This window comes from Hemibagrus wyckioides, linkage group LG05, assembly GCF_019097595.1.
Source record: "Hemibagrus wyckioides isolate EC202008001 linkage group LG05, SWU_Hwy_1.0, whole genome shotgun sequence".
Classification (NCBI taxonomy): domain Eukaryota; kingdom Metazoa; phylum Chordata; class Actinopteri; order Siluriformes; family Bagridae; genus Hemibagrus; species Hemibagrus wyckioides.
In genome coordinates this window covers 6,671,422-6,696,210 of record NC_080714.1, presented here as the reverse complement: position 1 = coordinate 6,696,210, position 24,789 = coordinate 6,671,422, and the positions used below count along the sequence as shown (strand labels likewise).

The following is a 24,789-nucleotide window of genomic DNA, read 5'->3' as shown; positions in this document are numbered from 1 at the left end:
TAATAGTTACACAGTCACTGCCTATTATCATGCTATTTTATGTTAACATTTTATTCCCAACCCTAAAGGCAAGATAAAAACGAAAAGAAAAGGGTGTATATAAGCAATCAAAAAAAAAAAAACAAACAAAAAAAAACCTGCCGAACTATTTTGGGGACCACCTTTTGTGTTGCGGCTGCTTGGATATTCCACCTGCTAGGATCAGAGGACCTTGTGGTACAGTGAGGGGCCACAGAGCCTCTATTGTGTCTACACCAGCTTGTTTTCCTGCTGACCGGCCCGCTTGCGCATACAGGTCAATGAGAGCAGTCTGTGCTGCATGTCTAAATAAAGCTACACACTAATTGAGCAAAAAAGGGGGCCTCTCTTTAAAAAGGATTTTCCCCAAGTATTTTTGGAGGCCAGATTCTCCCTAGCCAAGTAAAATATCCAGAGGAGGTGTTTTTTTTTTTTTTTGGTCTAGACTGTGTATTTAAAAATGACCTGCTGGGTTTTGTTGTTTTGGGGGGGGGGGACCTCACTTTTAATTCTTCTCAAAATCACAGACGTCGTGTGGAAGCGGCAGCAGTAGGAATGTGCGGTGGAATGCTTGAGGGGCTGTGCGGGGGTGAGTTGTCACTGTTAGCCGTCCTGGGATACTATAGACAAAAGGGAGACACTTGAGGGGAGTGGGGGGAGTTTGGCTCTCGAGGTAAAGGGCTGTCACGCGGGATTTGCTACCCCTAGCACCCCCACCCCCTACTCCTAGCCATCCTCGCCGGGTCTGAATGAGACTGTTTGCTTCCTGCGTGAGTTGGATAGTTGATTTTTTTGCTTTGACACAGCTTTCACCTGTGAATGCTTTCACTGCTTTAAATCACACTGGCACACTCTCGCACTGAACGGCGTCCCTTTAATGGCAAGGGAATTAAAAAAAATGTGTTCTTCTGTGGTAGAAGGAACTGCTTGCCTCAGATTCCCTTGCGTGTGCTGTCCGAGGAAACCAGGCAACTGTTACCAAAATAAACAATCAATCAAATGGGAATATTTCCTACTGATGCCCCGAACAATAGTAGTACTACATATTAAATAGTAATAGACAGTTTAGGTACAAGCAACATATATCTACTCTCTTGATCTTTTTAATGAAGTAAACCTCATCATCTAGGTTCACAGGCACAATTTGTCAAGCTAACTTGACCTTGTTTGTCAAAAGTTCACCCTAAGCCCAATGATGACCGGATGGAGGTGGACCATTCTCAATCCAGAAGTGATATGCTAGTGAGTATCTTTAATTAATGTTTGCGTATTCATTTTATCGAATACCTCCCAAATTGACTAGTTCTCTGCTAGCAACCTGGGAGAGTGAGGGCCAACACTTTCTTTGTCTGAGATATGTGCAGCTTTGCAAGTGCATCTATTCATGCAGCATCACAGGGAATCCTAACACTCTTGGAAAGTAACGCTCTCAAAGGTGCCTTCAACTGAATAGTGAAAGTGAATAATGCCTTCCAACCCAGTGAACAGATTATACGCCAAAAAAATTTCCGTTTTCCAGACACACATATCTGCTTGGTAATTAGCTGTACATTGATCAGCGGTAGCATTTTTTTTTTTTTTTTCCATGCACAGTTTTTGGCTGGATGTTTTTGGTTAGTGGACTGGTTTTTTAACCCACCAGCAAAATTTGTTCATCTTCAGTAGTCATTTCCTCCTGGTCAAAGTGGATCCAGAGCCTATTCCAGTAACACTGAGGGCAGAGAAGGAGGATTCACCCGCCGATGGCACACCAGTTCCATTACAGAGCGCCATGACTACACACATTCACGCACTGACACACGCCCATGGGCAATTTAGTGTGTAGCATGTGTTTGGACGGTGGAAGGAACTTGAAGGAAACACAGGAACATAGAGAGAGAACTGTCCTCACAGACAATAACCCGAGTTCAGGTTTGAACCCCGGAGCTGTAAAGTGGCCATTTGTGCATTCAAGCAGTGAAAATGGGGATGTTTAAAAATCTCAACAATACTGCTTCACACCAGCACGACATCTACCGTTATGGTGCTATCACATCGGTATGACTGCTGTGCTTGCTGTACTGAAAATAATACTTCCTCATTGATTATCCCACTTCACTGTAACCGAATACCTACAAAGAGCACCTATGAGGTAGGATTACCTGATAAAATGGCCAGTGAGTGTAAATGTAAGGTGGTGTAATTTATCGACTACTAAGGATATGTGGCGACAGTGGTCATCTTAAGCATCTAGTCAATCCTGGTCAAGGTCACGGTGGATCTGGAGCCTATACTGGAATGAAAGAGCCTGGATGGGACACCAGTCCAGCACAGGGCACCATGCACACACACACACAATAATGATAACAAAAAAAAGAGTAATACTTTGACTATCGTTCAGGTGTGACTTCATAGATCATAAAACAAGAATCCATCACCCTCAACGTAACATATTCCAACTGGAATGTTTTTAGGAGGCTCCCAGTAGAAACCCCCGCACCACCCCAGGGAGAACATGTGCAGAAACTCAACACAGACAGCTCTTAATCTGAACTAATCACTTGAAGTTTCTGGATGGTGTTTAGCACACACATGAGGAGCTGAGAGTGTAGTGTCAGGGGCAGTTGTAGAAATCTTTCGTCCTTATTCTGATGGACGATACCGGGTGTGTGTCTAAGACCCTGCGGAGGCTACTTAAAGCCCGCGGGCGCGTTTCCCTTAAGCTACTCCACGGAGTGTCGCTAGTTATTTGAGGGAGGCGCTATAAGCCCTACCTCCACTTTAACCAAAAAAAAAAAAAAACCGGAGGGGTGGGGGGGGCAGAGCGAACTAACGGCACCGTCTTCTTGAAAGCATCAAAATTTGACCGAAGCTGCGCAAAACACACTTGGCTCACCGTCGGAGTACAGAGCACCGCGGCGTTCAGCTAAACGGTCGATGCGCCGCGAGGGCTGAACATCACAAACACACACGCACGCACGCGCACACACACACGAACCGAGGATTCCGAGCTCCTCGACTCTCGCTCTCTTTTGGAGTATATGTGGAGGTCAAGCGCGCACTTCTATGAGAATCCCTGCTTTGCGGCAAGACCAAGTTTGGCTGTTTTCCTGAGCGGGAGTCGAGAGCGAAGAGCGGACGCGGGGAATAAACATGGTCGTGGACGGGGCTTTGCGGCGCTTGGGCTCGCTGTGCGTCCTCCTCGCGCTGTGCTTCGGCTTCGCGTGTCCGCGAGCTCGCGTCTACACCAACCACTGGGCGGTTCGCATAGCCGGCGGGAGCGAGGTGGCCGATCAGATAGCAAGCAGATACGGTTACTCGAACCTGGGCCAGGTAAGACTTCCCCTTTTTGAACGTTTTTTTCTTCTCGAGCCCGTCATTATTTCCCCGGTGTCTTTTTTTTTTCGTTGCCACTTTGAGTTAAGTTCGGATATAAAAGATGGGGGGGGAGAAAACCTAGGGGTTACTTTAAACGGCCCGACGCTGCTCCTATCCAAAACTTTCTCCTAGTTTCACACATTTCTGGACCACATCCGCTCCTCTTATTAAGCCTCGTTCTTCTTGCAAGTACTCAAATCTCCAAATTTCCTCCCAGGCTTTTCCATCAAAACTCTTCCTTTTTTTTTTGTCACCTCAAAGCGAGCAAACGCTTCCTCTCTATTGATCTCTGGACCAACAGGTGCTCACCAACCGGCTCTCTACCCACATGGAGTGGTCAATAAAACTACTGAACTCAAATCCGGCCATGCCGTTTAAAGTGAATGGCTTGACATCTAAAGAACAAAAAAAAAACCCTCATCTGAATGAATTTAGCAAGCCACATGTGCATATTACTGCCAGACTACAATGTTTCAGTGTGATGTAATCTGGAAATAGGGGTTACTGGGTCTCTCTGTAGCCAGATCTGAGATTGTGATATTGATCTCAGCTATCTCAGGGAAAAAAGTAAAATCTGTTCACAGCAAGTAAGGCAAGCATTAGTAGTTGTGTTTGAGCTGTATGACAGCTGACCATGTGTTAATTCTTTTTGGCTACTGTATGTCCGTTTGCTGGATTCATTTCTAAAGCTTTTATAGGGGGCAGTGACTCTTGAGTCGATGAGTTTCTTTGGGTCTTTTGCAAAACCTTTGACATAACATTTTATTTGACGAGTCGGTCTAAAGGGAAAATTACAAGCAAGGCAAAGTACAAGGCTGTAAAGATTGTCCTGCGTAAACTTGACTGGACCGTAAGACGTCCCTTATGTACGTCACTTTTTCAGATCAGTGTTAAACGTTCAAATCACTCTTTTTTTTTTTTTTTTTCCCTTCCTCAAGGCTGAAGTTTGTGGGATTAGATGCTACAGGTCTTCTGCCTAACAATGAATTAGAAATAAGTAATGATTCACGGATGTTGCATAGTCCGTGTTTGATTGTTCACCCTAAAGTTTTAAATAAAGGGAAGTAAAAAACACAAAAAAACAAGGCAGTTAAAATGGTAGTTAAATCAATGTATGGTCATTAAAGATAAGCAGGATTGTGATTGCTTGGTCCCACTGTTAGTAGTCATTCAGAGTGTGGCATGTGCGTACCTTCCCAAGTCGTTAAAAGAAAACAATCTGCATTGTTAGTTTTAATTACCTGAGTCTATTTTTGGTCTAAATTTCTCTTACGAGACCCATGTGCTATTTAAAGGAAAATGTCAACTAAATGGCATCTATTCCAGCAGCAGTTTCCTACAGTTTGCTGTGCTGAAATCCACTCTTTCCTGCCTCACACCCTACCCCCTTCTACAAAGCTTCAGTGTGATGTCTACTGGCCCCATCTCGTGGCTTGCAGGGCTCCCCCAAAATCGTGGAATACACATACTGTGTGCGTTTGTGCGTGCATGCATTTTAGCCATTTATGAGGCCCAAAGAGGGCCAGGTGTCATCATAACGACAGGACAGTGTCCTCATGGTCATCCAGTCCTAATAAAAATGCTCCAAAAAAAGATCCAAGGTTATGTTTAGGTGTAAGCATTGCTTTATTTAATTACAGAAAAAGATAATCACAAAATGCTAGTTATTCATATAATTGTGGTTTTCTGGACAACAAGTAACCACCCAGTGGTCCAGTCTCTGTTTGTGTAGAGGACTTCCCTGTGTCATTTATTGCTGACAGATGATCCACAGGTGATGCACTTCTTAGACGTCTGAGATCAGTAAGAGAAGTGGGTGATGTGTCTTTTTGTAGAGCAACCACACTGTCACATTTAGAGTCATCAGGCCACCAAGGCAAGGTATTGCCAAGACATGCAACTCTTTGCTGATCACTACAAAATACAGATTAGTGTCTTATAGGGGCTCCAGTAGAAAAGGAGGTCCCATATTTGAGCTCTGTGAGAAGCTTCAGTCCCCAGTAATATAACACTAGGGCACTATTGGATACCAGTGACTCGTAGGCGCTTCGTAGTGACTTCAGGACCATGTGTTTCTGTGCAATGTGGGGCAAGTTGTGGGCCAGTGCATCCTGACCTTGTGGACTGTCATGCTCTGCCAGGAAGAACCACAGTGAGTCGATTTGACCTTGGCATGACACGAACAACATTGTGGTTCACTGTCAGACTGGAAATGTCTCCAAGGTGTGGTTCCAGACATGGCAAAAATTGGGAAATCGTTTCTTGGGCTATAAGGAGCTCTCTATAGAGGCCTAAGCTTTAGCTACAGGATCAACGATTTTAGTTTAGCTGATGCCAGGTTATTTAAAAGCCTAGAAAGAGATTCTGGTCATGTTTTTGGCTTCTTTCTCTGTTCATCAGTCATTGTTGTCCATGTTGGTCACCTGTAGGCCAGTTTCAATTCCAAAGCATGGTTTAAATCTGCTAGCCGGGTGTGCTGTGTCTGTATGATTATTGTTGCTGCACTGGGAGTCAGTGAATCTGTTCAGCTTTGGATAAATACCAGGTTAACAAGCAGAATTACGTCACAAGCTTGCGAGTCATTGGGTGGTGGTTGATGTGGGAATTGAAGAATGGATTGCCGATTGCTTCGGTAGATATCATGATAGGCGAAGTAGTACGCTAGCTATAAGCAACATATCAACATCCTAGCAGCACATATTCGGAGGCCTGCTAGGCAGTGAGTTGTGGGAAGAGGGGTCATGGCAGTGCAGTAATCCGGGAGGCCCCATTCAGCAGAGATGTGGGGAAATGGAGGGAGGCCCAACTCTGGCCCCTATATGTGTTAGCGGAGTCCAGCTATGGCTTGCTGTGGTTAGGGAGAATCACTCAACCATGTTAATGGCAAATTTTCACAGGCTTGGAAATTGCTGGCAATAGGGAGACAGAACATTGAAGGTATAAGCGCTGAGACCAAGCTGAGGGGAATCCGCTTTGAACTGTTCTGTTGCTTAGTATGGCAGATTGATGGATACTGTAGCTAGCAAGCTAAAATTAAGCTCGTAGCCACGTTGCTTGAAATGGATTCATAAGGTGCAAAATACACTCACTGGAGCTGTCAAGAGATGATTGTCATCTCCACTTGTTATGCAGGTAACTCCAAGGTGCACTTGAGGGCCCACATACCTATGAGGCATGAAGAAGAAATGATGGCCATATGACAGTAGCATTTTTACCATACTGTCATACAGCAGTAGATGCAGATCTCTTCCGTGAACTCTTTCCCAACATGATCTTTTACCTACTCTCAATACACCTGGCCCTGTAAAAAAGATGAAAAAAAATTAGATGATCAGGATTGTAGTGAAAACTGTAGGGGTCTCCAGGACTGGAAACCCTGCTCTAATGTAACTTCACAAAGTGTGAAGATTTGCCTACTTACTTAATCCATCACTGATATTATATCCACTGTTTTTAAATCCGTTCAAGTTTGGTGTGATTTGAATGCATTTATATCAGTTTCATCCTTTTTATGCTGTTTACGTAAAGATTTTCCTTGTCTGTGTTCTTAAAGATCTTCCTGACAGGCTTGTGTTGTTCTTACAGATTGGCGACCTGAAGGACTACTACCATTTCTTCCACAGCCGGACGATAAAAAGGTCGACGCTCTCCAGCCGCGGCACACACAGCTTTATCTCCATGGAACCAAAGGTCAGGCCATCACCATGGCGACAACACACCTGGGTGTATAGTGTGCTCTATGTTTTTGTCATATAGCCAAAAAAATAATTATGTTGGTGATGTGAATCGAATATTAATTTGGTTAGTGACTCCGTATAAAATTTAGTGCGCCCGGAGCATCCTCAGTGATCTTGCACTAACATTTAGAACCAGGTCTGCTTCTAACAAAAGATCTGAACTGAAGAAGTAATAAATGTGATCTCTCCTAGGTGGAATGGATTCAGCAGCAAGTGATAAAAAGAAGGGTAAAGCGAGATTATAAACCCTTGTATCCAGGTCCAGTCAAGCCCAGCGCAGCCCAGGCTGACTCCATCTACTTCAACGATGCTAAATGGAGTTCCATGTGGTACATAGTGAGTATAACACACCACAGGCCAAATTCTTTTTCAGAGTGTACCCATGTAGCCGCTTCAGCAAAAAGTATTTCGCACCAGTATTTGACAAACTTGAAATGATAGTAAACTTTTAATTGTGCTTTGTCTGCAAATGTCAGGCACAGAAATACAGCATCGCGTCAAAACTAAATACACGGCTAATATTTAAGTGACGTCCTGATCCGTTCATGTGGTTTTATCAAAGATTAGGCACATGCGCTGATTTCTTCACTGTAAGTTGCCGGCTGCTTTACGTAGTAGGTTTGCCTTCGACTCGTTGCCGTAGTTATAACGCTTATCAGTGGGTTGTGTAACTAGCATTCCAAGCATTTCAAGGAACATTACGGAGGGAGGGTGTTTATATAGAAAATTCTAATAACAAGTGTATATATACATCATCTCGCATGGGATGCAGAAGCAGCGTGTGCTCTCCTGTCTTCAGTCACATTGGAAATCATTGTGGCAAGGCGCTTTCCTCAACATCTAGTCTCCAGATGTTTTGTCGCTGTGAGTTTCTATATGTGTGAATGTAGAATAAGGTGAGTTAGACATTCCCCACTCATGTTCACGGATCTATGGTGGTCCGCAACGTGTCTATAAAATGACTGACCGGAGGCACATCCAAACATAATCCAAGCATTCTGGTCTAAAAATGGGTTTTAATACCAATTTAATACATCTTTACTCATGCATTGTTTTTTAATGATGTTCCCACAAGTTATTTTTTTATGAGTAAGAAATACTCCTACTGCAGAAATACTCAGTTCTTTGGTCACTGAAATGTTCTGGATGTAGCTGGGCACTTTACCCTAGTTTGTCTTAAGCCCTAAACCTTCATGCAATTCTCATGTATAGTATTCATTTGTAGCAGGGTTTTAGTTGTTGCTGCTATACGACAGTTGGAGAAGTTCTAGTGCGGTCAGGTCAGTAACTGTTGACTAAAATGATCTTGTTGAGTTATCGTGCATGTCTGATCGTCACCTTGAACAATAATGCAGTAGCTGCACTCTTCTGTTTTCTGTCAATGGTTAATGTAAATCAGATAACATAAATACTTTGACCTGGACATCGCCATCCATCAGGATTCCTGGGAGATGTACTTTGAGAGCAAATAAACTTGACTTGTGAAAGCTGGTCTGTTCTAAACACAAGCCAGAAGAATGTGTTTTGTCTGCTAATGCTACACTGTCTAGTCACAATATACTAGATAATGTAATCGCTTACTTAAATTAAGCAACGAACGTAGCACTGCTCCGAAAAGCAGCGTTTTTAACATTTTTCTTCTTAATACACGGTTCCTTCTATACTTTTAGTATAGACTTAAAGTCCAAACGCATCACATAAAAAAAATAGTTTGCTCATCTGTATGAAATCTGTACCTTAACTCGATATAACCTTAACTTGTTTCTCTGTTTTGTGTGTTGGCAGCACTGTAATGACAACATACACAACTGCCAGTCAGACATGAACATTGTCGGTGCCTGGAAGAGAGGATATACAGGGAAAGATGTAGTGGTCACTATTTTGGATGACGGCATCGAGCGGAACCACCCCGATCTTATACAAAACTACGTGAGTAGTTCACGTCTAGATTGAGCTACACAAAGTGCTGAGTTAAATCATTTTGTGCTATACAATACAATGTTGTTGTTGTTTTTTTATTTTCTTCCTAAAAGTGATCTTATACTGTATCTTAAACAAATAAAGCTTGTTCCAGTTTCCCGTTCCAATCGACTTGGCCAACACTTTTGTTTCATTTTTAACTACAGTAAGCCTTAGTCTCTCTCTTTTTTTTTTTTCTTTTTTCTCTTTGGTCTCCAATGTACAGGATAACCAGGCCAGTTATGATGTAAATGGAAATGACTTGGACCCCATGCCCAGATACGATGCCAGCAATGAAAACAAGTAAGAGTGCAGCACTGGGCAAATGTAAATGCACACCACTACTTGAGCTACTTAACCTGTGTGAAGTGTGTGTTTATAAAGCAATTCTGTGGTGTGTGTGTGTGTGTGTGTGTACAAAAAGTAAGAAGGTTGTTTAGTTGTGAATTGTAGATATTTGCTCTCTCGCTGTGTGTGTGTGTGTGTGTGAGAGAGAGAGATGGGGGCCAGGGTAATGAAATTGATGCTCCTCCTCTGTGTGTTTGTGTGTTAGTCTGTGGTTTCTACTCTGCCAGCGTGTGTGAGCCGGTGCCAGATGGCATCCCAGCATTTTTGGAAGGTTGGGCCAAAAAGCTTGGCCTAGGTTTACGTCCTCAGCACCAACGTCATTCTGTTGGAGTTTCATTACATGGTTCTGAAACTATCCACGAAACTACCATCCTGCAGCTGATTCTTTCTATTTCAACTTTAATGTAGAAATCAGTCGGGTTTTTATTTCTCATCAAGTTCAAAGTTAAAGGCCATTCACTCTTCTGTGTCTCTATCATCACCGCTTGCGATACTTTGACTATACAGATCTGTCTTTTCTTAGTGCTTAAACCATTAGAAGGTGCAATGCAACTATTCATAAGTAATTCCATTGCCTGAGGAGATTTTGTTTTAGGAGAGAATATGAACCTATTCCGCTTGATCTGAGGAAGTGTGTGGTTGGAAGGAGCTCTTCATGGCGTGTATGGACATGTTCTATAGAATATAGTCTGCTTGGGAGTATGCTTTTGTGCCGGATGTCTGCTTAGTTTAAAGGAATACTTCATTCAAAGCTGCTAATAAGGCACTCGGAGAATGAGGAGTGTTTAGACGGTTTGGCACAGTTGGTTTTTATAAATGTTTAATGCCTAATGCCTAATGTGACTTTCTTTTTTAGGTTTACATTAGTGTAATCGAATCTTTGATAATATATAGGAAAATATCATTGAATGTTTTAGGACGCAGCAAAGCACAATGGTTACAACCTGACCTGCTCAGAAATATATACACATGCACTTATGTTGCTTCATTTAACGCTTATGTTAGTTTAATCCATACAAATATAAATCTTGCTGAAATATGATGTGTGTATACAATAGAGATGTATGCCAGTGGCTTTTATATATAATTTATGCATGTATTTAAAGATAGTTATTTGTTCATTCACTTTTGCACTGAAGCTGCTTAGTATCCTACATAAATACACCAGATGTGTAAGGATTGAAATGCGCTAAAAGACAGTGGTAATACACGCTAATGTACAAATTTTTATACTAATGTAACTAATAATCGAGATAAGAGACATGAGTCGTGGTCTAAGAAATGTGTTTTGGTGGCTGTGTGTTTATGGCCTCCGGAAGGTAATGTCCAGGTTGTTCTGCGTAGGCTGAACAGGATGACATAGTGTGTGTGTGTGTGTGTGTGTGTTTCTGCTTTTCTCATTTGACTTGTATTCTTCTGGCAGATGTGAGTGTACACTCAGTCCAGTACTGTAGTGCAGAGTAAAGCACATACGAGGAAAAGACTTTGGATCTTGACCCTTAATATTTAGTTAATGCCTTGGTACTGTTTAGTCGGAAAAATCAATGTAATCATGGATCTGTGTCTACTGAGCTTTTTGACACGGTGGACTGATCGCTGCTCTGGTGACTGGACACTGACTTGGCCTGGTGTGTGTTGGCATTGTAGATTTTTTTTTTCTTAATCATCCCTGTAAATGGCTCAGAATTGAGACACTGGTTACCATGGCAGCATGAGTTTTTCTGAGCAGCTGTTCTCTGCTGGAGGTTCCACAATGGAATGCACTCTCTTTCTGACCTTGACTTCATAAGATATTTCTTGGTGTTTTTCCTTTTTTTTTTCCTGGTGAGTTGTCGTATTTTGATTTTTGTGGGCTTAGTTTGGGTCAGCCTTCCCTTTAGGAATGTCTCCATGTGTCCTCCGCATACAGATTCTGGGGAACTCTAGAATGTTTTCCCTCAATCGCTCAAATATTTAGCCAGTGCGTTTGTGCCGACTTGGCTCGAAAGGAGCATGTTTAGTTTCAGCACAGCTGTTGCCTCACTAACCCTGGAGCTTCTCTTTCTTTTTCTATCCGAATACGTGTTGCAGTGGTTAGTAGTTTGCATATGATCTCTGACCTCTGCCTGTGTGTATATCCTAAAATATATATATACCCTCGTGTCCTCTTCAGGCATGGCACACGGTGTGCTGGGGAAGTGGCAGCATCTGCCAACAACTCTCACTGCACTGTGGGCATTGCCTACAACGCCAAGATTGGGGGTGAGTGCTCTACATTTGTGTCACCTATTTTCTTGCACTCTGCTCGCATCCCGTTTCTTGATTCTCTTTTGGTCTTTACTCACACTCAGAACCGTGAATTTGTCACTGTGTGGCCTAACATAGTCTCAGTTGCTAATTTACATGCGTTTATCGCTCCTTCATTAAGTACCGTCTTAAAACTTGTCTCCACAAACTTCAAGGCTCCTCTTTAAGTGCATGTCTGTGTCCGTCAGGTGTGCGAATGTTGGATGGAGATGTGACGGACATGGTGGAGGCAAGGTCACTGAGTTTGCAGCCGCAGCACATTGATATATACAGTGCTAGCTGGGGACCAGATGATGATGGCAAAACCGTAGACGGGCCAGCAGCACTTGCCAGACAGGCCTTTGAGAATGGCATCCGCCAGGTAAAAAGCTGCTTATATGTTTAATTTAATTCCCCTGGATACACAACTTACACCTATGAATACACCTACAAACACATCAAGACATATATTCCACCTTGGTGCATACTACAAAGGAAGCAGGGGAAACATGTCTCGATGTCTTTTGTTAGCAAGATAACTGTAATGAGTTCAACATATATTTAAAGTAACGTAAGATTTAATGCAGCATAACAGAAGGGCTACCGTGTTTAATTTTGACGCCATGTTGATTTGAGGTCATTGTGTAAACTGGAAAAGAATTGGCACTCGAAGAAGTTGACAAGTAGGAGTTGAGGGGTATTTTCTGTTGCTTTCTTTGTCGAGGTTTGGTCAAGTATAGGATATTGCACAAACTGCACGTTAGGTCGCTTTCGCTTGGTGAAGTTTATGAGCTAGAGGGCAGAATAAAACCAGCTGGTGGACAGGATCCAGCCTGTGAGAGACAAAGTTTACTCATGTACTTCATGCAGTCTGAGTCATAATTTGGTGTGCCGGTAATTAGTCTGGGTCCTGTGACCGATGGTTGGTTTGATGTGGTTTAGGTATGCATTTTGTGTGCTACCTTATACTGGCAACCCAATCTGAATTCTTTTTAGACAGAATATGAATTCCCTGAAGCAGCATCGGTGGCCCGTTTTAAGTTATAGACTGAGACGAAGAGAAACAGTCATTTCTTTCCATCTGGGTTAAGGGTTTAGTAGAAGGAGAGCTATTATCAAATGTAACCTGCAATTGCAATCTAATGAATGAAGACTTGAGTGAAGCATGTTGCAATTTTGTATTATGTAACGATGATAAAGACAATGATTATTTTCCGGTCTCTTCATAGGGCAGGAAGGGCCGCGGTTCCATTTTCGTGTGGGCGTCAGGTAACGGTGGGCGGAGTCGAGATCACTGCTCGTGTGACGGCTACACCAACAGCATCTACACCATCTCCATAAGCAGCACAGCGGAAAGTGGCCGCAAGCCCTGGTACTTGGAAGAATGTGCCTCTACTCTCACCACTACGTACAGCAGTGGCGAAAACTACGACCGCAAAATTGTAAGTTCTAAATACTCACTAATTTTAATTGCATGCTTGCAAAATGCTACATAAGTGATTTATTGGAAGAAAGGGATCTAAGTCGTACAGGAAATATGCACCACATTCACACTGGTTCCCTATTCACTCCATATGTTTGCTACAGAATTGAATTCACATGCATTTTATTTCTAAAGCAGCTCATAGAGCTGTCAGAGGGTGGGGAAAAAGGGGGGGAAGAAAATGGTAATTGTTCACAGGATAGTTTTAAGGCTCATGTTTGGGGTGGGGTATCAAAAATGATCTGTAGCTAGGAAGGTCCTGAAGAACAAAGTGGCTTCCATCATTGGGAAAGGGAACCATTGAGACTCTGTCTAGATCTTGAACGCAACCAACCTATGATTGATAAGGGATTTAGTCACTGAGGCGATCAGAATCACTCCAGAGGTCGGCTAGAAAGATGGCCATTTCTGCAGACCTACACCAGTCAGGCCTTTATGGTAGAGCGGTCACTCCTCAGAAAAACACATGACTCTAAAGTCACGAGAAACAAGATTCTATTGTCTGATTATTACAGTAATGGCACTATGATTCGGAAGGGATGTTTTAGCAACAAGATTGAGGGAAATGTTCCAAACAATTTGGAAGTGGCTTCAGGACAAGACTGTAAGTGTCCTTGAATGGCTTACTCAGAACCCAGACCTGAAGGGAAAAAAAAGCTGTACATCAGTGCTTTCCATACAGCTTGAAAGTTTCTGCAGACATGATTGAGAAAAGATCCCCAAATCCAGATGTGGCATACAGCCTTACAGCATGATAGCCCCATCCCCAAACCCCCTGAAATTTAATATAGTTAAAACAAATTAATCTAACATATAAAAAATCAAAGTAACACTTTCTCTGAATCCAGCAGTGCTTCTCCCAATGGAAATAATACCAAACTCCCAATTTTGGCACAGGCACAGTGAGCTACAGTAAGCATTTTTCCATACATTTCTGAGAGAGAGAGAGAGGGAGATTCCTTTATTTGCAGACAACTATTTTGTGGGTTCAGAACATGATGCTATGTTGTTGCTCTGTGAGGTGGTTAATTTGTTGGTCACTGGGTCATTGTCAAACTATCAAACTGTGAACCACTACAGTTATTACACACACACACACACACACACACACACACACGTGCAATGGTTCTGAGATAGTCTTGGAGAGACTTACTAAATTCCACACTAAGTTATAAAAACCCTGTCATCTCTTGCACAGAAACACTTCGTACTAATATATTTTTACAGTGCCATGAAGTACTTGCCAAAAATGCGAATGCTGTTCTCTCCCCGTCTTTAGATCACTACAGATCTAAGGCAGCGCTGCACAGACAGTCACACTGGAACATCAGCATCAGCTCCAATGGCTGCTGGGATCATTGCACTTGCCTTGGAGGCAAAGTAAGATTTCTCTTAAATCAATTACAAACCCTTCCACTAAATCACACCTAATATCTACTGTAGTGGGGCTATTTGCTAGGTTAGTTTTCATTTTCGTAGATAAAGAAATCTGACGCGTTCATTTACTGCAAGCCTGCCTGTTTTTAAGCTGAGCAAAACTTTGTCACAGATGAATACAGTAACACCTCACATATCCGCGAGGTTACGTTCCAGGACCCATCGCGAATGACGAGGTTTCGCGGATGTTCGGTGGAGTCACTAAAAATGCTAATACTGTAGTGTAAATGAGTTTAAACACTAAATATGACCCCAATCATGCTCCCAAAACACTTTAATTTCATTTAAAAGTTAGCTTAATACATTTAAAAAAAGAAATAAATGTTTGACGTAAAAATAGAGTACAGTATCGCCTGTATAAAAAACAAGGGAAAAATCACTGAGACGTGTGTTGAACCGAGCACAAGGGGCGGGGGGTTTAACCGCGACATTACGAATAGAAAGCATCATAGCTACCAGTCAATCAGCAGCTAGGTAAAACTGTTAATGCTCTGTGATTGGCTACTTCCAAACCCTTCCAGCCAATAGCGTGTCGTAATGTCTGTACTGTACGTACGTGATATCGGCGACGTTCGATATCATTAAAATAACATTTATATTTTATTCATATTGATATTTTGTTGATTTTACTTTTATATTTATATTAATAAACTAAACTTTACTTAATAATTTTGCATTAAAAAGCATGAAAATGTATAAATGGCCAAGAAATTATCCGTAAAAACGTTTGCAGGATTTCGCGGGTCTGCGAAAAATTCGCGGATGCAAATTAGTTAGGTTCCAAAGAAAATTTCGCGGCTCAGTGAAGCCACGAATCTGGAGACGCGGATCTGCGAGGTATTACTGTATATTAATACATTCATTTATACTTGTACAGCTTGGTGTTAAAGGACTCATGGTAAGTATTTTAACCTTCAGATCCATACATGGGCACATTAGGGTCTCAGCAAATCAATAGAATAGGATCATTAGCTAACATAAAGCTGCATGATATAGACAGAAGTATATATTGTATTTTGATGACAAAAAGAATTCAATCTAAATCGATGTTTTTAAGTTTATAAATATATAAATGTGTCTGTTTTTTTTTTTGTCTTATAGCCCTCTCCTGACATGGAGGGATGTACAGCACATCATTGTGAAAACGTCTCGTGCCGGCCATCTCAGTGCTCCTGACTGGAAAACCAATGCAGCAGGATACAATGGTACTGGCTTTTAAATTCTTTATGAACCCTGTCCATTTATAGTGCCTTACTGACCTGCTTTGCATAATAAAACTCCAAGGCCAAAATTCAGTTGGAGCTGTATCCTCACTCCTAACATAATGCAGTGCCTCTTAAAGTTTGGAAAGAGCTCCATCAAAACCCTTCTCCTCAAAGGTGACCAGTGTGCTGTATAATGGCTTCGTCACTGATCCTTTGTTCAGTTAAAGATACTTGCTTGCTGTTGCGACAACTTAGTGTCCATCTGATTCTGACCATAACTCTAAACATGATGTAAAAGCTTACTCTAGTTAGGACAATTGGGGCAAAAACTCACTGCTGGAATAACGCCAAGTTTGTAGACATGGGTCAGTTGCTATATATATATATATATATATATGTGTATATATATAAAATCAAGACTGTTGGATATTAACACTCCTGACATGTAGATGAAGATTTCTTTTCATATATAACTCATTTTAATATTTTTACACACTGTGTATTATGTCTTTTTATTCATTTATAAACCAGTTATTACCCTTTGCATTTTAACCAAGGCCCTCACGTTGCAGTTTATGCACTTAACCTTTGTTTCTGCATGTGTTACATATACCTACAGTAAGTCACCTATATGGTTTTGGGCTCATGGATGCTGAGGCCATGGTCAAAGAAGCTGAGAGATGGAAACAAGTCCCCTCGCAGCATATATGTGTGGAAAACGCAGACAGGCAAATAAGGTAGTTTAACCAACACGGCTCATCCACATGACATGTTTTTCTTTGCCTCTTGTGCCATTTTATGTCTACAATGTTTAGGTTTATGTTTCCATTCGATTTCTTCCTTGTAAAGGACAATTCGCCCAGAGCATGTTGTTCGCTCTGTTTACAAGGCAACGGGCTGCACGGATAATGCCAATCATCATGTCATTTACTTGGAACATGTGGTTGTACGCATCACCATAACCCACCCACGACGGGGAGATCTATCAATTAATTTGACTTCACCGTCAGGGACAAAGTCGCAGCTCCTTGCCAACAGGTAAAACGCATACAACTAAAAAATTTTGTAAATATTTTAATGTCGATAATGGGTAGATGAAGGCTATTCTGGCCAATTTTATATCAGTGTAATTTTCCTCCAAATTAGTTGGTTGTTCTTTGTTGTGTGTCCTGCAGACTGTTTGACCATTCAATGGAGGGCTTTAAGAACTGGGAGTTCATGACCACTCACTGTTGGGGAGAGAAAGCTGCTGGCGACTGGATCCTCGAGATCTATGACTCGCCTTCACAAGTCCGAAGTCAGAAAGCTCCAGGTTGTCACATTCAGACAATTTCTTTTTAACTGGAACACTTTTTTTCCCATTCAACTCTGATTTTATTCGTTGCATAGACAGGAAGAGGGCACTAAATTACCCATTTGTTTTCGGTTTTTAATCCGGCCAAATCCCTCCACCACCCCCTTACCCCCTACCCCTCACAGGCAAACTAAAGGAGTGGTCACTGGTGCTGTATGGTACCTCAGTGCACCCATATTCCTCCCGCAGTGACAAGACTCGCTCTGCGCCAGAGTCTCCAGAGGAGGAGTTTAATGAGGAGTATGTGGGTAAGTCATCCTCGGTCATAACTAATATCAGAAAGGTTGCCGGATTTGTTAAGTAATGCATTCTGCCCACTCAGAGCAGAGTCCCATTCTTTGATTTATAGAAATCTGTCATCTCTTGTAAGGCCCCTGTGACCCAGAGTGCAACGAAAATGGCTGCGAAGGCCCAGGGCCCCATCAGTGCAACAACTGTCTACATTACTTCCTCAAGTTTAAAAACAACACCAGGTACACCACGTGTATGTGTGCATGGACATTGAAAAAAACAATTATCAATATTCCCCAAAATACATAAACGAATGCTTTTTTTTTTCAAAACAGGAGGTTTATAGCAAATTTCTTTTTAACAGCAGCGCGCAACCCAAACACTGCCATGCCAATGCTTTGGTTAATATAGCCGGGAAATAAGCAAATGTTCACCTAATATATGCTCACATGACCAAACGCATGAGTTCAAAATGAAACCCAAGCAAGAACATCTGAAGCTGAAGCCCAGAATCTTTCTCTAGTACTTGTGGGAGCACTGGGGAAGGTATTTAGCTCCACTGTGTTTCAGTACATCCCAAAGTGAATAGGAAGCCGTTTGGGATTTGCCTCAAAAGATAGCAGATTTTACATGGATCACAGAGAGATAAATCTAAAGGCAAAATATTTAAAACTGACGTTCGGTTGTAAATCTATTAGGGGAGAAAAAAAGCGAAGAAACTTTTTCACAAAAAACCTACATTGGCCTACTGCAGGCCACATGGTACCCAGGCAAGAAAAATAACTGAATTCAGCATAGGTATTTGCATACAAGCACAGCTTACTGTTTCAGAGAGAAACTGTGGAAAGAATAATTAACGGATCAGGGGGAAAAAAATAGAACATGTTGACAAATAGCTATGTATCAGCATGTCTCTACTAACATCTTCCACTCACAGGATTGTATAAGTTGGTGGCAGATTCTGTTTTCTTTGGAAAAAATTTTAAGTGGGCACACACACACACACACAGACACAGCTATACTTGAGGCACACATCTGCAGCCAATGACTTTCTCAGCCTTCAAGCTTTGCCTTTGTGTCTTATGGAAAGCTTTTCCTCATGGCTGTCAGCTGTTGAGTTGTCTGTCTCAGTTGGCTATCCCTTACTTTGCTTCTCTTTCCATTCCTACCTCTCGCCCCCTCAGGATGTGTGTGCCTGAATGTCCGCCTGGCTTTTTCCGGGATGATAAGAGGCGCTGTAAGAAATGTTCCCCTCTGTGCGAATCCTGCATCGGAAGTCGAAGCGATCAGTGTACCGCTTGCCGGCAAGGGTTTTACCTCAGAGAAGGAGTCAATAACTGCATCTATACGTGTCCTGAGGGCTACTATTTGGACCCTGGTAAGTTTTAAAAATCTCCTTTCAATTTTCTTTGCTTAATAAGTACAGAACCACCCAAGATTAGTCAATAGAATATCATGCTCTGTCTCAGTCTTCCAATTAGCGTATACTATTTCCTTCCTCTTCAAACCTCAGACTCTTTAAACACAGTGCTAGAACATGCCAACATCTGATGAGGTTTAATCATGAGATGATTACATCACGTTTGAGGTTTGACTCCCTGGTTTCTCTTCACAGATGCCGCTATGTGCCGTAAATGCAGCGAGAACTGCAAGAAATGTACTTCAGCAAATATTTGCACGGAATGTAAGCCAGGGCTCAGGTAATTCCTCTTCATTCTGCTCAAAGCATATAACGAAGTTTCTTTCCTCCCAATTCACTACTCAAATCTCAACCCCACCGGTTTGCACGATGGCTCAATATCATTAGCATCTTGTGCATCTGTAGGTCTTAGCATGGTTAAAGTCAGGGAAGCCCACAGATGACTCGCCAGACAGGAACATGCTGGCCCGATTTTGGGAAGCTGGTGGAAACTCCACTAACACACGCAATCCAGCATTTGACATTCAGATGTTGAAACGCATTATCTAGAGAGTTTTTTTTTTTTTTCTTCAGATTTCCCATATGTGGCCGGCAACAGCAGTAGGAAAAGAGCCGGAGAAAGGTGGAAAAAGTGAGGGGAAAAGAGAAACAGGTTATGGCACACAGAGCCTCCCCTAATGTACAGCAGCTGTGCTCTGTGAACAATTTTGAAATATGTTTGAGGAGTGATTTCTCTGAATCTGCCGAAAAGGTTTTTCACCCACACATTTAGACTTTAAGCCTTGCTTTGTTTAACTTTTCAGACTTGTTTAGACTACTGCAAGTCTAAAGGATGGGTGACAAGCCTGAAATGTAGTGTATATACTGAATTTTTTTTTTTTTCTTTGCCAGTATGCCCTCATGAAATTCAATACCATGTTTAAGCACATGGTAATAGAGAAACCCACATTAACTAGTTGTCTTAATGTCCACCATAAATTAGAGACTGCAGTTTTGTTGATGCGGGTTTATTTAATCTGCTATATCTTTTTAAAATATTTAAGAATTGATCTCTCATTTAGTGCAAGACCGAATTCTGCTTGAATGCTTACGTCTGTTTTTACTTTCTTAATATCTGACTAAATAATAAAAGTAATTTCTCTTCATAGTCTACAAGGGAATAGGTGTCAGCTGACATGTGAGGCTGGCACATACTACAATGGGCACAAACGGGTGTGTGAGCCGTGCCATCCTGCTTGTGCTACATGCGCAGGTACTTGAAACTTTTTCCCTAACAATTAATGAATATTTTCCGTGTTCTGCCATTTTAATATAATGGCTTGTTTCATAATATGATGGGTTTCTGGAAACTGTTGGGGGTGTTTTTAGGTTTGTAATTCATTCAGTGACTTGTTTAGCAAGCCTGCTATAATTAGTTCATTGTTTCTGCATGAGGTGAAACTTGTTTTTTTTGCCAGATATGAAACCGTTTCATTGTGTGGCAACATTATGGAATGGCTATTGTGGGTTTTTTTTTTTTTTGGGTCAGTGGTTCATGCAGATTGGAATAGAGTTTCTGATTGATGGTGTAAGGATCTATTTTACTCAGGTACTGGCATGGAGGCCTGCACAAAATGTGCAGAGGGATACTATCTTGAGGAGTGGCGCTGCGTTGCCAGTTGCAATGCAGGATACTACATGGCGGAGAAAACGGCGGAAAACGGAGAGGTCCAGAAATCTTGCCGCAAGTCAGTCGCTCACCAAGTTTAACTAGGCACACAGTGAGGTTTTATGAAGTAATTAAATGCGTTCCCATTCCTCTAAGGTTTGATTGCTTTGTTTTGGTTCCTCTGTCAGGTGTGATCATACATGTTACACATGCATAGGTCCAGGAGATGGGAACTGTAGTGCCTGTGTGAACGGATATAACCTAGAAAACGGTGTGTGTATCGTCAGCACTATCTGCAAAGATGGTGAGTACTAGCTTTGCACTATTCTCTCACATTGTATCTCCAGACTTTAGCTCACTTTCTGCTTTTAAATTTGTTCCCACTTTCATTGGGAGTCCTAAAATTATTATTTTTCATTGCATCTTTTAATTATTATTATGATTTTTTTTTTTATTATGATTTCTTTTATTTTAAAAAATGCTTCTAATTAAATGTATTTTTCCTCCCCAAATATTCCTAAACTGATTTGAGGTTTAATCAAAAGTAATGATTGTAAAGGGATTTTTTTTTTTTTTTTTTTACAGTGAACAACACAGTGATTATATGTCTATAAATACGATACTCTAAAATAAGCAACAGCAATTACAAAACCACATGAAAGCACTGTTAAAAAAAAAAAAAAAAAAAAAAAATCCCTGATATATTTTGCTATGATTGCTGATCAGTTTCTTAATGTTTGTTCTCCTTCTCCTCCCTATGATCTTTTTTTTCTCCCCCCCTCCATATACCTTTTGATGGATTCCCAATCAAACATGGATGCACCCTTACTTCGACCCCATCTACTGGATTTAAAACCTGTTTCCTGCTACCTGTCATGATCACCTGATCTGCATCACTTCCTGTCCACTGCCCAATCGTCTGCTGCACTTTATTTCTTACTCCTCTCCCTCTTCCTGCTCTGTGGAAAGCAAATGAAGAATCATGGGCTGAGGGAAGTTTCTGTGTATTGGTGAAAAAGAACAATCTGTGCCAGAGGAAGGTTCTGCAACAGCTTTGCTGTAGAACGTGTTCTCTAAAAGGCTGAAGGAACCATAACGGCTCCGCTTGCCGTTGATTTTCAGCTAATTTATATTTCCAACCAAGAAACCTCTATTATGGGACTATGCTGAGAGGTTTCTCGGTGCCAGAACTACAACAAACCTACCTTTTTACCTGTGTGTGTGGTTTTGGAAGAACCTGTCAGGGTGTTACGACTGGGATCAATAATAAACAACAAATCATATGGTTCAGTATTTTGTGACCAAAGCATGGATGCCAAAATTTTTGTAACCCCCCGCCCCCTTTTTTTTTAATTTTTTTTTTTTTTATTTATTTTATTTGGGTCCAGAGATAAAATCAGAGAGGCACACTGACTGAATAAGTGATGTTTCTTTATTTTGTCCTCTAACAGTATGATGACAGATGACTAAAGCCCGGATTGTGCATTTTATAAATAAATTTGAAACCATCACTGAAGCCGTTTATCGTTTTTCAGCTTCAGCTACACATCCATCGGCAAAGAAAAGGCTTAAACAGTAGAAAATAGTCTACCATTTTTAACCAATTTTTAAAGATTTGGTTCTTGTCCCTAGGTTTAAATGGCATAGTTAGTAACCAGTATTGGAATTGCATTCAACGTTTCACTGTTTAGAGGATTGTTGGCTCAGGCTCTCGTGTGTGTGTGTGTGTGTGTGTGTGTGTGTGTGTGCGCGCATGGTGTTCATACTTGGACTTGACTTATGCATGTAGTAATATTTTTATTTTAATACCCAAGACTGTTTACAAATCCTTTATGAGACCCGTGTCCATTATAGCTGGTGGTAAATAAGTTAGCAATCAACTAGTCCCCCGCCCGTTTTACCACTACTAGGTCACTTTTAATGTCTTCAGAATGACCAGTTAACGCACATGTACTCATACTTCCAATCATTTCCCAAACCACTTCAGCAGAGGACAATACATTTTTTTGAAAACCGTTTAAAATTCATTTCATGACCTGTCCAAGTAGTCTGTGATGGATGGCTTGAAAGAAATTTATTAAATTTGGGAATGGCCAGGCGTAACTTATCGGTTGAATGTGGGCCCTGTGTACAACACTGATCTGTCTGCAATACACTTTTGTTTTTGTGAATCAGTGATTTCTTTTAAAAAATGACTTTTTTTTTTTTTTTTGGTCTGTGGACAGAATTACATTAAATTCCAGCATAGCTCATTATGCAGACTAGGTTTTAAGAAGTAGCTTAAGGGTATAATGCATAATCAGTTCTTCTATATTATTTTTTAAGAAAGATGTTTATGGCAAAATAACCGATGCTAATTATAATACGGAATTGTTACAAATTTGTGGTATTATAGACACCACAGGTTTTAGAACCCATGGCAAGATCATGCTGGATCCACTGTGGATCCAACTATATATTCCCTGCTACAGAAAGAAGCCTTGGGAGTGAGGAGCTCTTTTAATTCTCAATGGTCTGAATATACAGAGGGGTAAAGAAAAAAAAAAGTTTACTAATTGTACTAGGCAAAATGGAGTAGAGTATTTCATTCCTGTAAGGCATATGAGGCAATTTACTTGTGCTTAGAAGATTTTTGTCTTATTTATGAATAATTGATTTAATTCATTTTATGCCATGTGGTTTGAGATGATGTAACCTTTTATTTATAAAGAAAAATGATTTTAAAACGGTCCGAGATTTTTTTTTTTTTGTGAGATGCGGGGATGGGATTTTATTCTGGGGAAATCCATGTATTCATGTTTGCATTCATGTTGCAAGAAAACGGTTTGAACCATAAAGGTTTCTACAAATACAGTACATGCAACATTACATAACTTATATATAGGAATATATAAATTAGTTTATGTATAAATGTTTTACTTATTTTGTTCTGACAATGACTTTTTTTTTTAATGTATATATGTATTTTGATCACTTTTAAACAAAAAATGCCTTTGAGCCCAATTTCTTTTTGTTGTAATTGGAAAAGACGTGGGTGGGACGGGGTGGGTTTATTTCTTTTTTTTTTTTAAATAAATTTTTATAATTGGTTTTTTCTTTTTTTTTTTTTTTTAGACAACCTCAACACTATATAGATGAGGATTTGTTGTAGTAAAAGCCTCATAGAGGGATTGGATGGGAGAGTTGACTGATCATTTAATTAATGAACTTTAAAATAAAAACAAGACACCCCTGGTAGTGCAAATGCAATGCTTTTTGCTTTACTCCTTAAAATGTGGTGGAATTGGGTTTTCACCACGTTGACTGCTTTCAGAAATATCACTAGTGTGAATGTTGACTTGAGGGGAAACTCTGGTTGAGCGTGAATGCATTGGTCCTCTTGTTTCCTCACAAAAGGTTTTCTTTGTTTTGAAGGGAACAATTCACAGCTTGAGCGAGAGAATCCCTAGTTATTTGTGTTGGGGGCAACACAAAGCCTTCTACATAATAACAATAGATTCAAATAAGACCGAATATCTGCACTACCACATGGCGTGAGCTGTGTCATTTCCGTATAAATTAAAAATGTTTTAATTTGTCGTACTCTTAACCCGTGACCTTGGGTAGGTCTTGCGTAGTTAACTCATTTAAAGTAGATTAAAGCATAAATATCGTATAATGAGGATGGCATGAGTGGAAGTTATTCTGTTGAGGCCAGTGTTTTTTGATTTTTATAATAATTGAATACTTGAGCTTTTTTTTTATTTGAGCTGGAAACCAAAACAATCAAATCAACTGCACATTTATGTAACTTTATTTGTAGTTTGAATTTCATAGTCCACATAGCTTGGCCAGTTTCTTTTTACTTGTACTAACCATGCCATAGGTCTTCTTTTCTTATTCCTGGAAATGCATGTGTACATTCCCCTCTGAAACTATTGGAATTACAAGACCACTTCACTTGTTTGTGCAAGTTTCATTCTCCTCTTCAGGAGGTAATAAGCTTGATGAATTAGGCCCAAGCCTCAACAATAACTCCATCATATGTTTTGGATCATAAGCAGATCCTTTCTTTCTCCACACTTTGGCCTTTCCGTCACTTTGGTAGAGAGGTTAATCTTTGGGGCTCATCTTTGCACTTCTCTATAAACCTCTCGCACGAGTTGCGTCATCGCTGAAGATTAGCGATCCCATTCCAAAGGAAGCCATACGAGCCCAAGCCTTTAACACTCCAGCATCTCCACCAGATGAGCTCATATGTTTAGGATCATGAGCAGATCCTTTCTTCCGCCAAACCTTGGTCTTTTCATCACTTTGGTAGAGGGTAATCTTGTCTAGAACTTGTAGG

At 40.9% G+C, this 24,789-nt stretch overlaps 1 protein-coding gene across 4 annotated transcripts in view; it reads left to right on the top strand.

Annotated features, from left to right (window-relative positions):
• Positions 1–2,800: 2,800 nt before the first annotated feature.
• The window catches only part of pcsk5b (proprotein convertase subtilisin/kexin type 5b), a 46,676-nt gene continuing 24,687 nt past the window's right edge, over positions 2,801–24,789 (top strand). The window contains exons 1-21 of one of the 4 annotated variants that reach the window (XM_058389437.1): positions 2,801–3,330; positions 6,961–7,065; positions 7,305–7,448; positions 8,898–9,041; positions 9,298–9,374; positions 11,572–11,660; positions 11,894–12,066; positions 12,914–13,126; positions 14,447–14,547; positions 15,706–15,809; positions 16,429–16,546; positions 16,659–16,847; positions 16,985–17,121; positions 17,289–17,411; positions 17,534–17,636; positions 18,579–18,772; positions 19,010–19,094; positions 19,963–20,066; positions 20,403–20,541; positions 20,651–20,766; positions 21,441–22,223. In XM_058389437.1, the coding sequence (XP_058245420.1) occupies positions 3,151–3,330; positions 6,961–7,065; positions 7,305–7,448; positions 8,898–9,041; positions 9,298–9,374; positions 11,572–11,660; positions 11,894–12,066; positions 12,914–13,126; positions 14,447–14,547; positions 15,706–15,809; positions 16,429–16,546; positions 16,659–16,847; positions 16,985–17,121; positions 17,289–17,411; positions 17,534–17,636; positions 18,579–18,772; positions 19,010–19,094; positions 19,963–20,066; positions 20,403–20,541; positions 20,651–20,766; positions 21,441–21,547 (2,745 nt within the window). In that variant the 5' untranslated portion in view covers positions 2,801–3,150 and the 3' untranslated portion in view covers positions 21,548–22,223. The other 3 variants (XM_058389436.1, XM_058389435.1, XM_058389438.1) reach the window with 3 other exon arrangements.